General features: G+C 42.6%; 1 protein-coding gene across 1 annotated transcript in view; it reads right to left on the reverse strand.

Moving 5' to 3' along the window:
• Window positions 1–23,012, reverse strand: part of CS (citrate synthase) — a gene marked incomplete in the record, with an annotated part of 801,297 nt that overhangs the window by 132,595 nt on the left and 645,690 nt on the right. Inside the window, 1 exon segment of the mRNA XM_044083715.1 lies at window positions 5,335–5,544. Coding sequence (XP_043939650.1) covers window positions 5,335–5,544 — 210 coding nt within the window.

The raw sequence follows: 23,012 nt of genomic DNA on the forward strand, positions 1-23,012 counted from the left end.
CGTCCGTTTGAGCCTTGGGGTTGAGATCCGCCTCTTGGGTGTCTGTATCCGCCTCTCTGTGGCCTGTCTGACACTGGAAAGGACCAATTCTTTGTTGGGCAATTTCTGCTAAACCAAGGTGGCTGTACCTGTAAGAAATCCTTGACTGTTTGCATAGATTTAGCTTTATCCTCCATTTTCTTTAACACCTCTTCTGCCTTAACACCAAACAAAGTATCATGCTGTAAAGGAGCATCCAATAATTTTGCCTTAACATGATCAGGTAAACTTTGTTCTTTTAACCAAGCATGCCTTCGGATTACAGAACCTTTAACTCCGGCTCTACAAGAGGCCTCTAAAGAATCAAAACCACATTGCAGAGTATGTTTTTCCACCTGTTCAACTGCATGCAATAAATCCTGCATTTCTTTACAATCAGGAGCTTCTGTGCTTGCAAGCATTTTCTATTTTAATTGAGCCATTAAATATTGTTGGTACTTAAGCATGTGAAACCGGAAATTTAAAGCTCTTTCTGCTAAAGTTGCAGAAGTGTATACTTTCTTCCCTCATCTATCCAAAACTCTGGAATCTCTGTCAGAGGGTACTGGATTTTTTGCAATGGAAGCCTTAACCCCTTTTGGACCCTGGGAAATAGTTTCTGGATCAGCAGAAGGGTTTTTGTAAAGAAACTTGTGAGAGACGGGGACTCTATACTACCTATCTGGCTTGGCTGGAGCAGGGGGCAAAGAGTCAGGAGATAAGCTGGATTCAGAGAACACATCATCCACAATATCTAGCACAGGCGGAATAGCCAGGGGCCTGTGTTGAGGCAATAAGAGGAAATCCCTGAGCCTTTTCTTGGATTCTGAGTAATCCTGGCTTTCCCAATGAAAATGCTCCCTCATGGTATGCAAAGTTTCCCCAAACGAATAATCCTCAGGAGGAGAGGCTGAAGGGATAGATTCTTCAGAATCAGAGTCCTCATAGGGGGGTAGAGAGTATCCCTGGGCTGAAGAGGAATCAGAGGAAATGGTAACCTGATCAGAGGAGTCATAGTCTGTATCATGCCTCGGCCTTTTCTCAGGAGGGGGATGGTTCATAGGTTCATAGGTTCATACTAGGCTATCTGCCCGAGGGCATTTACAAGCCTAGCCCATAGTTTTGTGGCTTACGCCACCCCTTTAGTATGGGGAACTATACCCATTATTTTGCTGTGCCTCTGTCGAGCAGTGACACTGAGGTAATCCCTGGGGTATATCTGCGATCTCCCATCCATTGGTCAAGATTTCTCTTGAACAAGGCCAGCGAGGTGCTCTGCCTCACATATACCGGGATTTTGTTCCACAGCATAGGGAGTCTTTGGGTGATGAATCTATCCCTCCAGCACGTCCTATTAATAGCCGTGTCGAGGTTTAAGTCTCCCGCCCTTGTGGCTCTGACGGATCTAGATTTTTTGAGGTGAAGCATATTCATCAAATCTGGGTTTGACATGGCCTTGTATGTTAGGCAAAGGTCACCTCTGAGCAAGCGGTAAGCGACTGAATAGAGCTGGAGTTCTTTCAGTCGGGCAGCATAGGACAGATGTTTGAGACCCTTTATCCTTTTGGTGAGGAACTTTTGTGGCCTCTCCAGCTGCTGCAAGTGTCGGGTCAGATACATTCCGAATGGGGCATTGTACTCAATAATCATTGGTCTGAGTGATGAGTATAGGGAGACTATGACCTCCCTTGATCTAGATGAGAATCCCTTCATGATAAGGTGGGCAATGTAGAAGGTCTTCCTAACTACTTTAGCTACATGGGTGTCGAATGACAGACTACTATCAACCTGGGTCCCCAGGTCCCTGATAACTTCTTCTGTGCTCAGTGGATTGCCACCTATTTGGTAGCTAGGGGTAACCTTGTTTTTCCCGAAGGGTATGACTATGCATTTTTTGGCATTTAACTTTAGGCCATGGCTCTGGCACCAGTTATCCGTTTCTGTGAGACCCTTCTGAAGGATATCTGTGTCAGATGTGTTTTCTACTATGGCGCCCAGTTTGCAGTCATCTGCAAACTTTGTCCGCCATAACCCTCCTGTGTTTGCTTGTACTTCAGAAAAGTAGATGCCAAACAAGAGTGGGCCCAGGACTGAGCCCTGTGGTACACCACTTGGGACCCCCTGATTAGAGTAATGAGGTCTTCGGCCATTTTAAGCATCTGTTTCTTAGGCATGGAGGACTGTCCAGGAGAATGCTGTACTTGTTTCTTTGTCTTTAATGGTACCTTTGTCTTGGCTGTTGTTTTAATGGTAAGTTGTGAAGGTCTGAAAACACCCTCAGAAGCCGATGCCTGCTCAGCGGCTCCAAACCCACCTGAGGGATTAGTTTCCGTAGGCCCAATACCTTGAGTTTCCAGAGGCCTAGATGTCTCCACGGGGGAGTCGGAAGCGGCCTGTGGCTCTGAGGTAGCTGGTGTCAGGGGCTGCGAAAGCGCCTCACTGAGAACTGGCGACTGGCCTAGAAGAGGTTTAGTAGTCGGTTTTGGACCTCGGATGCCGGTCTTTATCCTTGTCTTTGCGTTTTTTTAGTACTGAGGTAGTCTGCTGATCCGACGGCATTGTATAATTGAACCTTTGGCCAAAGTAGTGCAAAGCAAAATCAAAACGTCTTTTTATAGTGTGTTTGTTAAATTTAGCACAAAACCGACTAGTGACTTTGTGATCAGGGCCTAGGCATGGAATACAGTAAGAGTGGAAGTCCTTATGAGGTATTTGCTTCCCACAAGAAATACAATTATTAACTTTTTCTGACATTGGTCCGAGGCAAGAAAAAAAGTTTCCCCAACGGGGTACTTAGCTTTATTGAAGACTATGGATCTGAAATTAGACTTCGAAAATCTCAGGAGTCGGCTGACAGGCACTTGCGAACTGCTTCTGCTTTGGGCACCGCTCGGCAAGAAAGACTGGAGAAAATGGCATTGGATGCATCTTATATACCCCTGGCGCACTGACGTCAGGGAAGAAGTGACAGCAACCGACGCCGGACCAAGACTTTGTAATTCGGGCCAACTGCGGGACCGCCTGACGGCAGGATAAACTGCAGCAGTGTAACACGATGGACATTATACAAAGCTATGTCAAACCCAGAGCTGTTGGACATGCTCCACTTAAAGAAATCCCAATCCCTCTGAGCTACACGCTTGTCACCACAATAAACAGAACATGCTGGAGGGATAGATTCCTGTCCCAGATACTTCACATACTCTAGAACAGACTACCTATGTCAAACAGAGCTCCTCATTAGCACTCCAAGAAAAATTTTGATGACTGGATGGGAAATAGGAAATTCACCCCATGGATCACTTCTGTGGCTCTGCTCGACAGGGGCACAGGAAAATAATTTTCTTGGGTGGCGAAAGCCAGAGTACTTTTTTGGCTAGGCTTGTATAGGCTCTAGGGCCAATAGCCTAGTACCTACCTATGAACCTACAATCTTTTAGTCAGATGCTAAGTCTTCAGCGAGTCCAAAGGCCAGAACACGGTACCGGTTTTCCAACCATCTAAGCTCACTAATGTGAAACAACCTACTGTTAACCAAAACCATAGTCAAGCAGCATCAGAGACAATGTTATCATATATGATAAAAAATCATAAGACACCCCCCCAACTCCAATTTGAAAATCTCCTCCTACATTTTTGTAATTCTTTTCTAAACGAGATAATCAGTGTCAAATGACAGGCAGTATTGTTTCAGTCTGCAACCCTAGATGGTTGCTTCAACAATCCCAAAGGTTTACTTCCTGAATCTATGCATCTACATCTATAACTTCGGGCAGGGACCTCATTGTCCCTCTTTACCCCTTTTCTCTTAGTTCTTCTCCAATACAAATCAACTTCCCAAACAAAAGCAGGTTCTCTCCATAGTGTTTTATGAAATTCTTCTTTTACCTCTCCACCTTAGAGGAGTTGGTGCCACCTAAGAAATACCCATCAGTGCCAATACAGCTACCAAGTGTGAAGAGGTTCTGTTGAAGGGAAGTATGTTGTGTGCTGTATCAACTTTTACTGTTATAATTTATCCCCCACCCCATTCCTGGAAACACAAAGCAGCATCATTATAGTCCTTGTGGTCATGGCCAGCTTGGCCTAAAAAGAACAGCATCTTTCTTGTCTAAGGTCACACATAAGCATGCATATGATGCATCACTGCATTTTCCATACTGTGTACACAAAAATACTGCAGTCACAGTTCAGTCTTTTAACTTACTTTTAGATGAGTCTTAAACTGGGCGCTTCCATGACTTATTCTGTCTTGCACAGAGTTTTTATAACTCTCAGTGGTATTCAAACCTTGTGCAACTAGAAGAGTCCAAATTCATTTTTAAATGCCTCTGACTGCAATGCCCTTCCTATTATGTAAGGAATTCTTACGGTCTATCAAAACCGGAACATATAACAAATTAAGGGTGCAGAGGAGATGCAGTCACCATGTCCTTGCCCACCTAGTCAGTTTTCCTCCAGTCTGAAAGCAACAGTCTAACAAGCAGGCAGTATTTGATACTGACATAAATCTGAACTCATCACCTGTTCTCTTTATAAGAAGCCAATCATTCAGAAATAGCTTCATACCTTCTTCTTGGCAATCAAAGATGGATCCAGACCAGCAATTCAAAATATTTATGTACAGCACCAGCTTAAACACACAATGTTTTGAATTTCAGCTTAAACTGGAGGACTTAAAATAGTGGACAAAGTTTTTATTCACTAGTTTTAACTTAAAAGATAAATTCTCAGACATAAATCTCTCCCCTCTCTCCAAGAATTCAATAACCAACAGTAATGCATAACTGAGAAAACTGTTTACATTAACTATCAGGCTGTGACTGCATCATGGATGAAAAGCACTTTGGTAACCTCTGAAAGCAGCATTATGATCACAACACAAAGTTCACTAAATAAAAGTGTAGCAGTAAGTGGGTGGCGCAATGGTGCAGCAGTTAACACTGTCGCCTCACAGCAAGAGGTTCTCTGGTTCGATGCACGGCTGGAGTGCCTTCTGTGCGGACTCTGCATGCCCTCCCTGCATTCGCGTGGGTTTCCTCTAGGTGCTCCGGTTTCCTCCCATATTCCAAAGATATGGATCTGAAGCATTTCACCCAGGCCTCTGCTGAAAACAGGCTCTGTCCTACTCGGACTTTCCCAGTCAACAAATGTTAAATAAATAATAAATAAATGGTGTTAGTAAAGGAATAAGGTTGAAATTCCTGCCCTACAGCAGACAAGATGGTCAACGAAGCAAATCTTCCAACCTTCACTCCAATACCAAATGTCTTCAAAAGGCACAGTTCGCTAGCTAGTTAAAAAAGATCTCCTTACCTGTAGTAGCACTCCACTGTGTGCATCCACATTGGGCCAGGGATTCTTTGCCTTGCCCTGCTCAAGGAGGATGTTGGGCACTATCTTGTACAGTTGAGACACAATTTTGAACATGGGATCATTGGGAAGGTGCTTCAGAGCGAACTCCCTCTGGCAAGTATAGCGTGGGTCAGTCTTTCTCAGTACTGCGTGACCATAACCAGGTACAACCTGAAACAAAACCCCAGACAAACTTGTAAAGGAAAATATTAACTCCTATAGTCATAAGTAACCACACCCAACTATATGCCCCTCAATACCCATACTGGTCTAAATATGTTTACTACAGCAGGACAAACACATACCTTCAAATCCCATTTACTTCATTGCTGCCAGACAAAAAATCAAACCAAAAAGTCAGGATCTTGCCTTCTCTTGGTTGTGCCTGTTAGTTTTATACACTATAATGATTTCACCTTCTCCTTAAAAAAAAAAGTCACCCTACAGCCCCTCATGATCCAGTCACCAAGGTCTCAGATACTTCTTTCTCACTGCTTAATTACAGTTTGATAAATCAAAAAATTTTCTTATGGCTGGAGAAGGAGAACTACTTGCGTAAAGAATTCTTAGGACTAACGAAGTAATAAACTAACACAGCTACTGTACTTCAGTTCCTTTACACTTACTCAGTTTCAGGTTTAACTGCTACACTACATCACTTTTGCCTACTCCAAGTAGTACGCTCCTGGTGTATTGTGGTGTTTTTGAAGAGAAATTCAAGACCCTTACGGCCAACTAGAAGAAAAAGAAAACTGCGCACCAGAATCTAAGTGGAACATTCCAAATTTCCTGACCTATAGCAGTGTACATACCCTAGTAAAGTACTAGCATTCCTCAAAAGACATTCCATTCTGGACAACCCCACTCTCTTCAGAATACTTCAAGGGATATACATGGAGATATACTGAAATGACAGCAGTCTGAAAGTCTTCATTACCTCCAGTAGCCATGCTTTTAACTTGAATGATTAAAATACACTAAAAAAAAAACTTCTCTGTGGTATAGAGGAACAAAGCCCTGACTACGGCCCAGCCAACCTGGGCTTGATTAGCAGCTCAGGTAACTTATGGAGTGGCAGGGAAGAGATGGCATGCCTGCCTTAGGTGGGAGGGCACTTGTCGATATGGTTCCCAAGGAGAGGTGCAGTCCACCTTGCATGTAGTTAATGAGGGTGGGGGTTGAGTAAAGGGAATGGGTAGGGAATAAACACCCCCCTCCAGAAGGGAGCATAAATGAGCCGAGCCCCCAAGACACCCTTACGGTCCATGACTGGCACCAGAAACACAGGGCCAGTAAAGAGGAGGCCTCAGAGGAACAATTATTTTTAAATTACATATGCACAACATAAACAAATATCACTGCATGCAGCTAATGGAAATCTGACTTTTTATTTATACTGGTGTAGAGCACTGACCACAACTGACCAATGTCAAGCTCTGTCCAGAATAAAACAAGCAGAAAATGTAAGAAGAGCTGCCTTACAAAAACATAATATATTTAACCAAGAGGTCTGTACAAACAACTGGCCCACAGTAATTTTTAATCCCATCTTTTATACCAGCATCACTTAACACTAGTGTAAAATATACACAGAGATCCGTTTTCATAGATTTTTCATCTCTCTTTGACAGTGGATTTGCACGCTACCGATTGGAGAACTCCTAGCTTGGCATTTCAGTTAACTTTGTCAATTCAATCAGTGCCTGCCTAAGGAAGAGGGAACAGTAAAAGTTGATTACAAGGACAGTATTGGACACATTCTGGTATACTTCATTCTAGAGCAATATTTATTTATTCAACATCTTTTTCATCTGTATACAAATAATTTGTAAATGGACAACAATGTTTAGTTGGTCTGGTGACATGGTCCTATAAAAATTCAATAGAAGGACAAACAGAAGTTAATATTTTTAAGAATTTAGGTATTTGGGTGGGCTCAACTTTAGATTTTCATTACTGCATTGACAAACTGGTTAAGAAATGGAACTAAATGGATGCATAAGAAAATGGATTAGAACAAGAGGCATGGTAGACTTGAAAGCAATACACATCTCGGTAAAAAGATTGAAGTTGGAATTCAATCTATTCAATCTAAGTCCACAGATTCAGAAATGTATGATGCAGGCTTATAAGAGTAACTAAACATATGGAAAGTAGAGCTTATGAAAAAAAAAGCCTGGAATTGGTAGACCTTTACACTGTTTTTACAAACTCAGAGGGGACTTCAAGACAGTTATAAAGTTACAAAATAGTTTCCTATGGGAATACCTAAAACAATGGAAAAGGGAGAACTATGAGCTAAAAATAACTAAGGAAATATAACAAAATCAATATTTTGGTTTGCAGACAGAGTAATCAACAGATGCAATTTTGTGCTAGTCCTAGTGAAGACCTTTTCAGTTTTAAGGTGGCGTTGAAAAACTACGGACAAAGAAAACATAAGCTAATGGGGCATTTTGCCTGAGCAGACATTCCACTGCAGGCAATTCTACTGCATTGTACAGACACTATTAAAATGCATTAAGGGATGGTGATAAATTCCTTGCAGAAGTAGAAGTATAGATGTAAATTATCTGTACAGAAAAACAGTCAACCTGCCAAACATTAACCGACTGCTACACACAATATAGGTTCACTGACAAGACACACCATGGAAGTGGATAACAGGATGGTAGAGAGAAGGCTGGACATTGTTTATCCATGGAATAAGATGGAAGGACCAATAGTGCAGGTAGGGTGGGGCTAAGGGGCAGCTGCTCCAGTGCAATGTCTTATGGGGCAAGACTGGCAAATCACTTTTCCCATTTTTGCTCTCCTGTAGTCTGCAGTGAGTTAGGGCCTGGCATTTCTCCTCAGGAAAGAAGGCAAGAGCACCACACCGAAGCATGAACCTTTACTGGTCTCATATACAGTGCAAGGATGTAGCATTAGGACCTGGTGCTCCTCTAGTGCCAAAGAGCATTAGATTGGAGAAAGGATTTTTTTGCTCCTCAATCTAGTGAGGATGGATGCCAGATTGGGGAACTGCATCAGATGCCAAATGAGCCAACAATGGCTCTAGGAAAGGCAATGCAGCAAAGCCACTTAGGTAAAGGAAAGACTAGAAATGGTGTGGGAACTGTGGCGAGAGTTGGCAGTTGGACTCCAGTGCAAAGATAAGGCAGTGTTCATAATCTCAGTCTATGCCCACAGCAGGGTTCTGCTATCAAGGAAAAGGGAACACCTGGGCAGCAGTTGCAGGGCCTACTAGATAAATCAGGATAACAAGTTGGCATAGGTAATGGCACACTGAGTGCTCACACTGGGACAGATAGAACAGGTTATGAGGAATGTCTGGGTCCATATGGGTGGGAAAGCAAGAATAAAGGTGGAGAGGTTATTAGACATTTCTGTTTTGCAAGTGGTTTGATGGTGGTCAACACATGGCTCAGCAGGTGACATCACAAGATCATATATGAGTGTGGACAGCATACAACTAAGGTAGACTTTCTTCTAGTAAAGAAAGGGTGGGGGGTATAAATCAGAAAATGCAAAGTTACTCCCAGTGAAACATTCAGACTATAACAAACCACTGGTGGCCACATAGAGCTTTAAGTAGTGGCAAGAGAAGGCTCTAAGGTCAACAGTGACTTGGATGAAAACCTGGAAGCTGACTGGAGTGAAAGCACAAGAGTTCATGGAAATACTCAAGTCTCAAGCTTGTAAAGAAGAAACAGGTGGAGTGTAAGAAGGTACAACTGTGAATGTAAACTTTCCATAACATAATATGTTTGAATGATCACTGCTGCAATAACCTAAACTAAAGGGCATATACCATGCATAGGACTTAGCAGGCCAGCTTTGAAAGCTTAAGGGTACCTTCACAGCCCCAAATCTATCAGTTTGAGCAGAGCGGAAAAAAACAGTTTAGGTGCCAAGCCCTTTAGAGATTTTATCCCTCAACTGAGAGATTGGAGCTAGGGCTCTGAAACAAGATAATGCTAGGTAAGCAAAGATCAAAGTCCTCACCCTGGCACCAAAAACATAGGAAAGTAAGGGAGGTGGACAGAGGGAGCAGCTACTGTAAAGTGCAGCTCTATAAGTAAACTTAGGTGTTTGATCACTGCTGCAGTAGCCTTAGCTATATGGGTTACATCCTGCATAGGATAGAACAGCTGTCCAACTTCCAAAGCTTCAGGGCATCTTCCACATGCCTAAATTTTGCATTTTAAGAACCTCAAGTCAGCCAGATTTAGATTGTTCAAATGAAGCAAGTGTTAGCTTCTTTAACACAGAATTAAGATCCAAAGAAGGAGCCACTGGTTTTCTTGGAGGCCTCTCATGCAAAACTCCTTTCAAAAACATTTTTACACAAGGATGCATTGTTAGAGGAGGATCTACAGGCAGAAATGATGAAATAGCCATTAAATGAACCATGATGGAAGAAAGGTCACAAGATAGACTTCCAAGATGGCTGCACACTGAGTTAACACCTTAAATTTCAGCACCTTCAATGTGCAAAACTCAGAAAAGACAGCTGGCGAATGTCTTTTGGGGTAAATTTCAGTAACCGGCTAGTAAATGCACAGTCTGGACGCCATCAAAATAGAAATTCAGGGAACCCGAAAGAAAATCAATCACAAAAATTGAGAAGAAAACACTGTCTGGAAAGAATCCTGAGGTCATTCAGCAAAATGTATTTTAAGCTCCAGCTCTGGTGCAAGACATTACTTCCAGTAATCTAGGTGAAAAAATAAGTCAAATGTGCTCAGAGCTAATTAAAATAAGCAAAACATTGAAGGAGTATATTAGCTGTAATACAAGGCTGCAAAAATATAAGAAGCTTTAAAAAGATATTCAGATGAGCTGATAAAGAAAAGTCTAGCTAAGTAGATCCTTCCAAAAACAAAACTGGAATGAATGCACTTTATCTTGGATTGGTACTCTACATCAGGAGTTAACTGAAAGGGCATATCATGTGTACGCTCCAAACCTGGTCATGAGAAAGCATCTCAGACCTTTAACAGTAAACATGCAATCATATCAACAGAAAGTTGATTTGACAAATCTATAGCAGAAGGACAAAGTACAAAGAGTGGGAGATAGTAGAGTGTTTGTGTAAAATGATTACTCACTATTCAACAGGCAGAAGAGTAGTACATTTATTCCAGCAAATCACGGAATACGGAGAAGCAAGTGTAAAATTCAAGTTGCTGTATTCCAGCTATTATCAGAATATTTTTTTCTGGAGGGTCAAAATCATTCTTTGATGTAGAACATTCTAAGGAGGAAATACAAAAAGTTTGTGCAACAAAAAATGAGCTACTAATAAGGGAATCCTGCTGCTTATTCTTCCAGTAATAAAGCCCATAGACAGACACTATGCCAGTGAAACATTTTCCAGTGCTCCAAAGGAAAATGCTTGAGAGGTAATTGATGTGAAGAACCAGGAGCATGTTGGAAATGAACTAGCAACTGGATTTGTGAGATGGAGAACAACAGGAAGAAAATATCTAAAACTGATAAACATGGAGTTACAATTTATTAATTACATCTGTAAAGTGCAACAGAACAAGAAAACTTGGGAAATATTTGATTTTTGACTTTGTTAAACTTGTAGGGGATTCCAAAGCATATGTCCAACTTCATGTCAATAATGTTTGGAAGACCACTTAAAAGACGGGAAGAGGAAGGAAAGAGTTAAGTAAAATAAAAATTTGTTCTTACCAGTATTTATAATATATGACATAAAGCATGTTATAAAGTAAAGCTTTCTTCTGTTATTTGTGTACATAAGAACACTAAAGTAAATGGGTAACCTTATTTTTTCCTCCTTTCTTCTTGTTCAATTTTATGAAATGTAGGCACAACAATGTAAAAACAGAGGAACGCCTGGACAAAACCACATCCGTCTATCCATCATCCCTTTTCCCATTTTTACACATGGGGTTGGAGTGTCACAAATAGTGACAATCATCTAGAGCCAAGGTTCACACCACTGCGTGGCTAACACTGCTGCAGACAAACCGCATGGTAAAAGAAAAACTGATTGGATTAAGGCCCTTGTCCTGATTTAATAACTTTTAAGGGGAAGCAAATAAATACAAGAACACTGAATATAATGAATACTGTGCAGTGTTTCCCCTCTAGTACATAAATGTTTCAGCGCGATATGTGTAGTGGAATGCTACTGTGTAACTGGTTTTCATGTTTGTATGGAGACAATCTGATAAAGGGCAATAAAAAAAAGAAGTTATGTACTTACCATAACATTCCATGTTTGTAGTCTATCTTGCCTACATTCTTGCTGGATGGGTTCGGAGCCGATACTAAAGCTCGAGAGCGTTTACTGGCTCGAGGCTAACCCCTATCCCATGGTGCCTCATGGCAATTCCTCAGATCTTGTTTGCAAGAAGCAATAAGTACCCAACAGGTATGAAATATCAGAACTGTATACATACAGAAACATTTTGTAATATAATCCATGCCAGGTGGACAACAACTAAAAACCAGGTCAGACATCACCAGTATAGTCCACCAGATTCAACAGAAACAGGAACGGGGTAGGAGGGAGGGACGCAAGAATGTAGGCGAAATGGACTACAAACAGGGAATGTTATGGTAAGTACATAACTTCTTTATGTTATGTAGCCCTATCTCGCTGCAATTCTTGCTGGATGGGGCAGCGTCCCTAGCACCTTTATTCCGGGTGGCTCAAGCGAAGAGACTCTTCAGCACAGTGGACCCAAAGTATTACCTGTCCCAGGAGGCCAAATTCAGTTTGTAATGAGTGACAAAAGTTTGTGGTCTTGCCAAAGTAGCTGCTGCGCAAATACAGTTTGATAAGCAAAGGAAATGCAATCCAAAAGCCATTTTGAAAGAGTAACCTTGGAAACAGGCAAGCCCTTATTCTTGTCAGAAAAGGAAACAACTGATCTGATTTTCTGAATTCTTTAGTCCTGTGTAAATAAAATCTGAGAATTCTGCGAACATCTAATTGGTGTAGTCTATACTCAAGATTTATTAGAGTGGTTCGGAAAAAACACTGCTAGCTCAATAATAGTGTTCAGATTATGCTCTGAGCTTACACTGGGAAGGAAGGAGGGGTTTGTCTTGAGTGAGACTCTATTCCTTGTGAAAAATAATGCAAGGAGGTCGAATAGTAAGCGCTTGCAGTTCTGAGACTCTTCTAGCAGATGTTATGGATACTAAGAATAGTGTTTTCCAAGACAACAATTTCAGATCTGATGAAGAGGAGGGCTCAAAGGGTGCAGACATTAAAGATGAGAGGACTAAGTTTAAGTCCCAGGATTCTAATGGCTGTTTGATGAGAAGGAGGAGAACTCCTTTCAAAAAGGTTTTGCACAAGGAGTGTGACATGATTGGCTTTCCCATGAAGCCAAAATGGAAATTGGAAATGGCAAATTGGAAATGGAGCGGCTGCAGCTCCTTCATGAAAAATTGAAGCTAGGAAGGATAGAATAGATTCTATAACAGCCATATATGAATCTAAACCTTTGTTTGTAGCCCAAATAGAAAACATTTTCCATTTGCTGGAGTATAACTTCTGAGTGGAAGGCTTATGGGATGAGATCAGGAAATGCTTGACAGAAGGAGGTAGGGGAATACACTTGGCTATTCGTGGAACTGGAGCAGCCATGCTGTCAATTTAAGGGTGTGGATGGTGGGATGGAACTGCCCCGACTGATGAATCAGGAGGGTCTGGAGATGGGTCCAGCATCCATGGTTCCTCCAAAAGGTAGAGCCACAGGAAGGGAAACCATACTTGTCGAGGGCAGTAAGGAGCAATGAGGATCAGGGTACTACTCAACTGTTTTGCTTTCTGTATTACCTTTGAGATAAAAGGAAAAGGTGGGAAGGCATAAAGAAGTCCCAGCGGCCAATCGTGGACTACAGCATCCCTGGGTGACAGCCCCGGATGGGGAATGAGGGCAAAGTAGCTGCTGCATTTGGTGTTTAGGTGAGTGGCGAATAGGTCGCAGCAAGGCTGCCACCATCTGTGAAAGATCTCTTTCGCAACTTCTGGATTCAGGGACCACTCGTGAGGCATCAGAATTGCTCGGCGGAGTTTGTCTGCTATTACACTGGATTTCCCCAGGATGTGCATTGCTACCAGAAAATGTTGAATGCCCATCGCCCATTTCCAAACTCTTAAGGCCTCTCGGCAAAGCGGGTAAGATTTGGTTCCCCCTTGCTTGTTTATGTACCACACGACAGACATGTTGTCTGACTGGATCGCAATTGTCCTGGCAGGAAGGGAGCTGTGAAGTGCTTGCAATGCATACAGCACCGCTCTCATCTCCAGAACATTGATGTGCAAGTGGTTCTCGTGGTTCTGCCAAGTACCTTGGACTGTCATTCCCAGATAACCCCCCCACCCTATCTAGGAAGCATCCGTGGTCAAAACTGCTTTCTCTTGGGGAGGAACAAGTGGACAACCTAAGAGAAGTTATGCGCGCAACCACCATGTCAGATCCTTCTTGCAGGTGTTTGTTATAAAAATCTGATGAGACAATGGAAGGTCTTGCATCGACCATTGGGCAAATAACAGCCATTGAGGTATTCTCATGTGTAGATGGGCTAGAGGAACTAATAGGATGGAGGAAGCCATAGCCCTAGGACTTGAAAGACTACCCTGGTCTGAACTTTTTGCTTGTTTAGCAAGGATCTGACTTGATTGCATAGAGATTCTACTCTTTCTGGTGTTAGTCTTGCTGACAAGGTAGTTGTGTCTATTTCTGAGCCTAATACAATGTGCTGCGAAGGAGATAAGGCTGATTTTTTTAGGTTGACTGTGATGCCTAGACTGATGCACAAGGATAGAGTCTCGTCCCTTGTTCTGATGAGTTGATGCTTGGTGGTAGCAGTGAGGAGCCAGTCGTCTAGGTGCGGAAACATCTGGATGCCTTGACGTCTCAGGTGAGCTGTTACCACTGCCATGCATTTGAACACTCTGGGGGCTGTAGCGAGGCCAAAGGGCAGTGTTCTGAACTGAAAATTACTGTCTCCCAGCCGGAAGCGCAAGTGTCTCCTGGAGCACCTGTCCATTTTGATGTGGTAGCATGCATCCTGGAGATCCATTGAGCACATCCAATTGTCTTTCCCGATAAAGGGAAATATCGACTTGCAGAGTGATCATTCAGAACTTCGATTTCTTTACGGACTTGTTGAGCCTGCTGAGATCTAAATTGATCTTTAGTCCCCTGTCTTTTTTGGAACTAAAGAATCAAGAGTAGGTTCCGGATCCTATTTGCTCTGTGGGGACCTCTTGGATGACTTTTTTGCAGCAATGAGATGACCTCTGATGTTGCACGGTCTAGTTGAATGGGTGGTATGTCTGGTAGAGACCAGTTTGTTGGAGGTTCGGAAACAAAGAGAATCAGATAACCTCTGGATATTATGGTGTGTACCCAACTATCTTGCGAGATACTTAGTCAGGCGCTTGGGTACAGTGATAGACTACCCCCGACTGCCTCCAGAGACTGACAGTCGGGCAACCCCCTCAGGGGTGATGGAAGGGACGATCAGAGAAGGTTTCTCTATTCCCCCGATGTCGTGGACCTCCTCTGTCGCGAGGGCGGCATCTTCAATTATATCCTCCCCCTTTGCCTCTAGGGGAGGGTTGACCTTGTGCCTGAGGGAAACGTTTTTGGGATTTACAGAACCACATTTTCCCTCCCGTATTAACTTTGGAATAGGATCTAGATGGGAGGGAGAAACAGACTCAGACGGCAGATAAGGTTTTCCCTTCCTGCTCGCACCTGGTCAAAGTCTCTTTCACCTGGGGTCAAAAAAGAGATGAACCATCAAAGGGGACGTTCGTGAAGGAAGACTTGAAGGATTCCGTGAAATTACAAAGACGCATCCAAGAATGTCTCCTGAGGGATATTCCTGCTGCGGCTGCCCTACTCGCTCCATCTGCTGCATACGATATCAGCCTCATGGAAGAGCTAGCTATCTACGTAAGGGTGGAGAGCTGCGCAGAAACCTTAACCATGGAACCCGGAGCTACTGAACCCTGGAGGGTATCTCCTAACTCCTTCAGGAGATCCCTCTGAAGATGAGTAAAATGGGTAAGGTAATTCAGCGATCTTAGTATAAATGCTGCTGAAGAGAAGGTACGCTTCCCATACCTCTCCATCGTCCTGGACTCCTTGTTAGGAGGATGGATATTTGATGTTTCGGATAACTCCTCCTTGGTGGCCGCTGCTACCACCATAGCATCAACGGGAACTACTTTGCTAAGAAAACTCTTATCTTCGGGTGCTGTCATAAATTTATTTGGTCTCCTTGGGACAGGCTCCACTGAGTCTGAGGAGGTCCAGACTTTCCGCGATATGACCCTCAAGAGTTAGTCATAAGGCGGTGTCACTCGGGAGGTGGAAGGTTGGGAACCAAAGGCCTCAAGATACACGGATTCATCTTCAGTAGGGTTAGAGGTCTTCCAATCACCCCCCCTAACGATTTCTAGGATGTCAAAAAAGGAGACATTCTCAGAGGGAGATCTAGGGGACCCTTCTGATTCCTCTAAATCGGTGCCAGAAGTGACAGACTCAGGTGAGTCTACATACTTCCTCTTACACAGTTTCTTCCAAGGGAGCTCTCCAGTGGGATAATCTGGGGAGGTCTCGGAAGAAGGGACATCTACAATGGGGGCTGCTTGGGCCTCTGGTTCCCTAAGCTGTGGGGGTGGCAGGGGGGAAGAGGCTGAGCCTGCTGTTGGTGGGACACAGGTTCCAAAGGTATGGTCTTAGCAGAAGGTAAAGCCTTCTCTATAGCTTCGAAAGCCTCCCCCCCGCTCCGAAGAAGACTTCCGCTCCAAGGAGACTGATGGTTGGCTCCTAGCAAGGAGGAATGGTTCCGAAGCAGAAGTGGGCGCCGAGCTGAGGCACCGAGAGGGAGGGACAGTTCCGAAGAAACCCCAGGGTGACTGTCCCTCTCGGATTTGGCTCCCAGATCCCTCGGCTCCAGACTGAGCCACCGAGGACAGAGTAATCGGTTCCGAGGAAGAAGGAAGGATCCCTGGAGCTGACAGATCCAAGACTGAAGAACTTGAAGTAATAGGCTCTGAGAGCGAAGCAGTCGGAGGAGGAACAGTGGCAGGTAACGGGATCGGCTCCGAAGCCTTTGGGTCCGGAGGGGCCAATTTCTTTGCCAGAGCTGGATCTGAAAGCAACCGCTTCACCAACTGCTCAATGTCCTCATCTGAGTGTGTCATGGAGGATCTGGTGGAGACAGAAGATCTCCTCCTTTCCAAAATAGGAGATCTCAAGGTAGGTAACAGGATCAATATCAGGTAAACTTCTCAGTACCGAAGGTTGCCTTGGCAGCAAGGAGACCGATGGTAATGATGTGGAAGAAGCTGAATCGGAGCCAGAACTCCTTGGCTCCGACGCTTTGATCAGAAGGGAGTTACATAACTTTTTATTATTTATTTATTTATTTTTATTTTTTTATTTTTTATAAGAGACACACTGAGGGAGGAAAGGCCCTCTAACTTAAACAGGCACGGCCCTCTAACTTAAACGGGCCATACAATCCTAGGGGAAAGAACAGGGGTCAGAAACTCCCAGTAACAGTCACACAAGAGATAAATAGTAGTAGAGACTGTAATAGGATAGTAAAAGTCAAGAAAAAGGACTAAATTTAGTAAATAAACAGTTACCTAGCCAACGAGGCAGTAAGCCAGAGCTTCGAAGCTTTAGTGGCAAACAAGATCTGTAATTGCCGTGAGGCACCATGGGATAGGGGTTAGCCTTGAGCTAGTAAAAGCTCTCGAGCTTTAATATTGGCAGAGTTGGTGCCGAATATCGGCTCCAAACCCATCCAGCAAGAATTACGGTGAGATAAGACTGCATATACTTTCTTTCAATGGCTACATGATAATGCTTTCTGAAAATATTTAAGTTGTTTTCTTCATCTGGAAGAGGAACAAAGACAAAAACAGACAGCACTTAGTAGAAATAGCAGCACAGGCTGCATCACGTGTCTTAACATGGATAACCTCCATTACTGGGTAATTCAAGCCTGAGAGTGTCGCTGTCAATTTGGGACAACTGCACCTATTAGGAGGGTTAAACTTCATTATTTGAAGATGTACAAAGTTGAGTGTTGATATCAATAGTTTTTTTTTTTTTGGGGGGGAGGGGGCGTTTTGGAGGTATGGTTTTCATTAAAACAAGAAGTTTAAGATGTGACAGGTTCAAATGGATATGTCAAGAATCAGCTGTATAAAAGATCAACCTGTCGAACATTAGTGTATGCATGTAACAAATTTTTTTTTTAAATGTCCGGTTTCAGATGTTATACACAACAGGTAGGAATAATAACTTATGACACTTTCCATGTTATCTTTAAATGTGAATGGCCTCACAAATATATACAAAGAAAGAGTAGTGAACTATATTTAAAAATGCAGAGTGCAAATACCTATGCTACAGGAGACGCATTTGGAAAGAACAGAGCATGTGAACTTGATAAAGGATTTTTTTCAGATGAATATCTGGGATAAAGAAAAAGGGGAGTACTTGTATTAATTGCAAAAGGAGCTCCAACAGTGACAGAAGATGGAAAAAAGACAATAATGGTAGATTTGTAGTACTACTAAGGGGCTATTATAACAAGGGAGGAGGATTACACTGACACATTTATATTCCACCTAAAACTGCTAAAATGGAACTTGAGAAAATTTATGAGGATGTATCTGGGGGGCCTAGAAAGGAAAATATAACAAAAAAGGGTAGATTTTTGAAGAAATTTAAGAAAATATTGAGTATGGAAGAAATGAATTCAGTAGTAGGAGTTTGCTGAGAATTTACATATTTCCCAAGGTACAAAACTGGGCTAGGCTAGACAAATTATATTTCACACGAACGTGCATTTTTCTGAAAGTTTTGATATGCATCCAATAACTACTTCAGATCACGTGCCAATAATAACTAAAATAAAAATGCAGGGTAATGAAATATAAATTAGACACTTTTGCTTCCCCACCTATCTGTTAAAAAACAGAGGAATTTAAAGAATGGGTAGTGGAAATTATCAGGAGTTATTAGAGAAGACAAATTTCTACTGAGGGAGTGGGATAAAACTGGAGTGGAGTTTAAAAATAGGGCAAAAAAAGATGTTTAAGAATTAGGAATTATTTAGAGAGACTGACAAAAGTTTAAAATACTGCTGAATATTGGGAATCTCGCAAAAAAGAGGTGCAATTGTAGAGTGCTAAAGAGATGAGGGACTACCTTGAAAAAATGCAACAGATTAGAAAGAATGCAGTTAAAGTAAATGTTTTTTGATAACTCCAGTGTTCAAAAACTTTTAGAACAATTGCTAAGGCAACAGAAAATAGAAAGGGTTGTTGCCAAGCTTAGGAAGCCTACAGCAAGGAAAATATATTAGAAATAATTTGACATTTTATGAAAATCTGTATACAGCAGAGAAATGTGCAAATCAAGAAAAAGTACAACTGGAAATGTTAATGGAAAAATTAAATATGCCAAGGCTAGAGGAAGATGAGGTTTAATTACTAACAGGACAGGAGGAGAGAAGACAAAAAAATGGTGATATATATACATAATAGATGACACTCCTGTGGAAGTTTGGAAGCTAGGAGGGAAGAACGTGATAAAGAGCAGGAAGGTTTTATTTAACAGTATTATAAAATAAGGTGAAGCACCAACATCCTGGAAGAAAGTTATGACGGCTTTAAAACCTAACTATGGTAAAGAGCCATCAAATTCAGCTTCATATAGATCCTTTTGGATTCTAAACCATGATTATAAAGGGTTTATGCCTATGATGGCTAAAAGAGTGGCAAAGGTGATGCCAAAATTAACAGATATGAATTAATGTGGTTTTGTGGAAGGGAAACAAACATTTGACAACATTCATACAATCTAGAGGGAAGCAGAACTTAAGAAAATGCCAGTGTTGTTGGTGGGTCTTGATGCAGGAAAAGCATTTGGCAGAGTAAGCTGGGACTTTATGAGCAGGGCAATGGAAGCATTTGCATCCTCTGATAAAATAATGTTTACTAGGAAGATATACGAGGGATCAGAGGTGAAAACTAAAGTGTGAGTGTTTCCCTCTGATATGTTCTGTTTGAGCAGTGGAACCAGGCAGGGGTGTCCTCTTTCTTCTTTATTTGCATTACATTTAGAACCACTGGCAAAGAAAATAAGGGACTCAGATATTCAAACATATAACTGGTATGGTAGTCAAGGAAAGTTGGCTATTTGCAAATGGCATTCTATACCAGATAAAGCCAGAAAAGTACATTTCAGTATTCTGGAACATTCTGAGACAGTTTCAAGTCTTTTTGGAAACAAAATTAATGAAGATGAAACAAAAGGAAATAGCTATAAAACTACGTACCCACACACAAATTGTTTCAGCAATATCCATATTTATGAGGACATAATAAAATGAAGTACTTAGGAGTATGGATTAAAAAGGATTCTGGTGTGGCAGCTAAGGATATGTGGGAAGAGACTAAACAAAAGATAGAGACACTGAACAATTGGAAACTCCGTTTTATGGCTATGGATACAAGCAATGAAAATGTTTCTGTCCCTTTAGCTTCATATACAGGTCAGGCATACTTTTAATCAACCACAGGAGAAGTTGTGGATTGCAATGAAGAGTTGAAGGATTTTATTTGGGAGGGGGAAAAGGGCCAAGTGGGATAAGCTGATCCTTTCAAAAGAACAAGGTGGTTTGGGATTACTTGATTTGTTGCGGTATTTCACAGCTACACAGTTAAAGCTCATACATGTAGCACAAGCAGAAAGCTGTAATTCAAACTGGAAAGGGATGATGATGAAACAGGGGAAGCTCAAGAAACAAAGAGACTGGGATTTTGGATGCAGATCCAAAAGGAGGATAATAACCATACAGAATATTATACTCCTAAAGTAGCAGAAAGTAATCTACGAACCAAGACAGCACAGGATGGAGAAAAGAGATTCTGCAGATAGGGATGACTGCAATTAGGGGTACAGAGAATAGGCAAGAGGGGGATGGAATTTACTGGAGAAAACTAGCAAAGCAACCAAGGTATTGGGAGCAAATAATTAGAGAAGGAAAAGTAACAGAATGGAAAGAGGCTAAAAATACATTGGGACTGCAGGCTAGAGATTACTCTATCAGTCCTTGATAGGGAAGGCCATAGGCAAACAGAAAAATAGGGAAATCCTGTGTAGAAGACCAGCACTAGTAGAGGTTTTAGTAGCATCTAGTAAAGAAGCTGCTGTTAAAAAAAAGAAGTTATGTCTTACCATAACTTCCATCTGTGTTGTTCATCTTCTTTCATTCATCACTGATGGGTTTGGTTCCGAGCACTTGGAAAAGAGTCGGCCTTTTTACCAAGCTTGCACCAGCCAAAAACTCTTGAGTTTCTACCCAGAATGCCCTTCTCCCTGTTAAGATTGAGTTTGCTAGAGTTAGAGAAGTAAAGCAGAGGCCACTTCTGCGCAAACACCCTAGGACACCACTTGGACCCAAAGCATCCCTCAGGAGCCTTTGGAAGGGGAAGGAGGGTAGGAAGTGATGAAAGAAAGAAGATGAACAACACAAGGGATAAGAAACTAAGAGTAATGCTACTCAACGCCAGAAGTCTAAACCTCAAGATGCACGCACTCAACTCTCTCCTTAGCATGGAGAACATTGATATCTGTGCAGTAACAGAAACCTGGTTCAAGGCTCCCGAGAGCACCCCAGCACTACCAGGGTTATACCTCATACCATGCTTTTCGGCCCCAAAACTTGGACCGAACCACAAAAGGAGGGGGAGTATCAATATTCGTCAAAGATACCCACACCTCCAGGTTGGTGGCACAGCATGAAGCATCAGAGACTATCCATGTGCAACTAACAGTGGGTAAAACTGCCTTTCAGCTTATAGCCTGATACAGACCACCCTCCCAAACCCAGGAACCCCACTCGGCCTTCCCGAGAACATTGGAAAATATGAAGGTCTCTCCAAACACCATTATATTGGGCGACTTCAACTACCCAAACAGACTGGGAGCATTACTTTCGCTCCAACACCCTAGCCCAAAGGATCCTAGAATTTATAAACTCAAATGCTATGGAACAACTTGTTACCACTCCTACAAGAGGGGAAAACATACTGGACCTGATCATCACCAACATGGGGACTCTATGCTCCAGACCAGAAGTGTATCCCTCACTGGTAAGATCAGACCATAAACTAATCTCACTGGATATTCACATCCCGACCCAACTTCCTGCCCAGAAACCACAGTGAAAAACTTCTCTAAAGCAAATGTCACACTCCTCAAAACCGAGGTGGAATCCTTCAAAGCCCCCGAGCCTGTGGAAAATACGGTCCAGACTGCAGAATTCTTTATAAACGCATCCTATGAACACCTTCAGGAATGCATGGATCATGCAATCCCAAATAAAACCAAGACCCAATCCTCCAAAGGCAGACGTCCTGTCTGGTGGACCCCAGCCATAAACAAACTATACAATAGAAGGAGAAAGCTACTACATGATAGAGCAAAATCCCAAAAAGGGAAAGGCATCTCTGATCAGTATTAGCAAAAAACAACGGGCACTCATAAAATCGTATAAGGCCAGCTTCGAGAGAAAAATTGCACAGGACACTAAGGATAATCACAAGGCTTTCTTTAGTTATGTTAGGAACCTGGGTGGGAATTCCCATATATGCTCAGAATTACTCCAAAATGGCAAAAAATACATCAAACCCACAGACATTGCGAACATCCTAGCTGACAGGTTCAGCGCAAAATACCCCCCCTTCCCACCAAAAGGGCAAATATCTATCCCAGCAGAGTGCTGCCCCCCCCCCCCGACATCTCAGATGCTCAGGTAAGAGCTGCCCTTCTCCAAAGCAAAAAACACAGCATCAATGGGACCAGATGGTGTCCCGGGCTGCGTCCCACATGAACTCCAAGAGCTACACCCAAACATAAAACTACTGTTCAATCTCAGCCTTACTACAGGATATGTACCCAAAGAGTGGCGTATAGCAACAGTGGTCCCTCTCCACAAAGGTGGTGCCTCAGCGGATCCTGGAAACTATTGCCCCATAAGCCTGACTAGCTTGGTCTGCAAAGCTATGGAAAGGATCATCATGGACCTCATAAATAAAGATATTGGGGACCTACAGACACTGGATCCTACCCAGTTCGGCTTTGTTAAGGGCAGATCCTGCTTCTTAAACCTGGTCAATTTCTTTGAAACAGTCACCAAGGCCATTGACGAGGGGAAGGTGGTCCACACAGCCTACCTGGACCTCGCAAAAGCCTTCGATACAATACCCCACTCGGGCATTATAGATAAGCTCACCAGCTTAAATATAAACCCCTATGTCACTAGATGGGTTGCAAACTGGCTCAAGGACAGAACCCACATGGTTAGAATTGCTGGAGCCATGTCAGACTCCAAACCAGTTAAAAGTGGCGTCCCACAAGACTCAGTCCTGGGACCTCTCGTTTGTTATATATTTCTCAGAGGTACAGGCCAACATGGAAGGACTGTGGCTGACCAAGTTCGCAGATGACTGCAAACTGGGCACCATAATCCACTCTCCAGCTGACACAAGCATCCTCCAAAAGGGCCTCATAGAAACAGACAACTGGTGCCAGGGCCAT

The sequence above is a fragment of the Protopterus annectens genome, chromosome 9.part0 (assembly GCF_019279795.1).
Source record: "Protopterus annectens isolate FY-2018-M chromosome 9.part0, PAN1.0, whole genome shotgun sequence".
Classification (NCBI taxonomy): Eukaryota; Metazoa; Chordata; order Ceratodontiformes; family Protopteridae; genus Protopterus; species Protopterus annectens.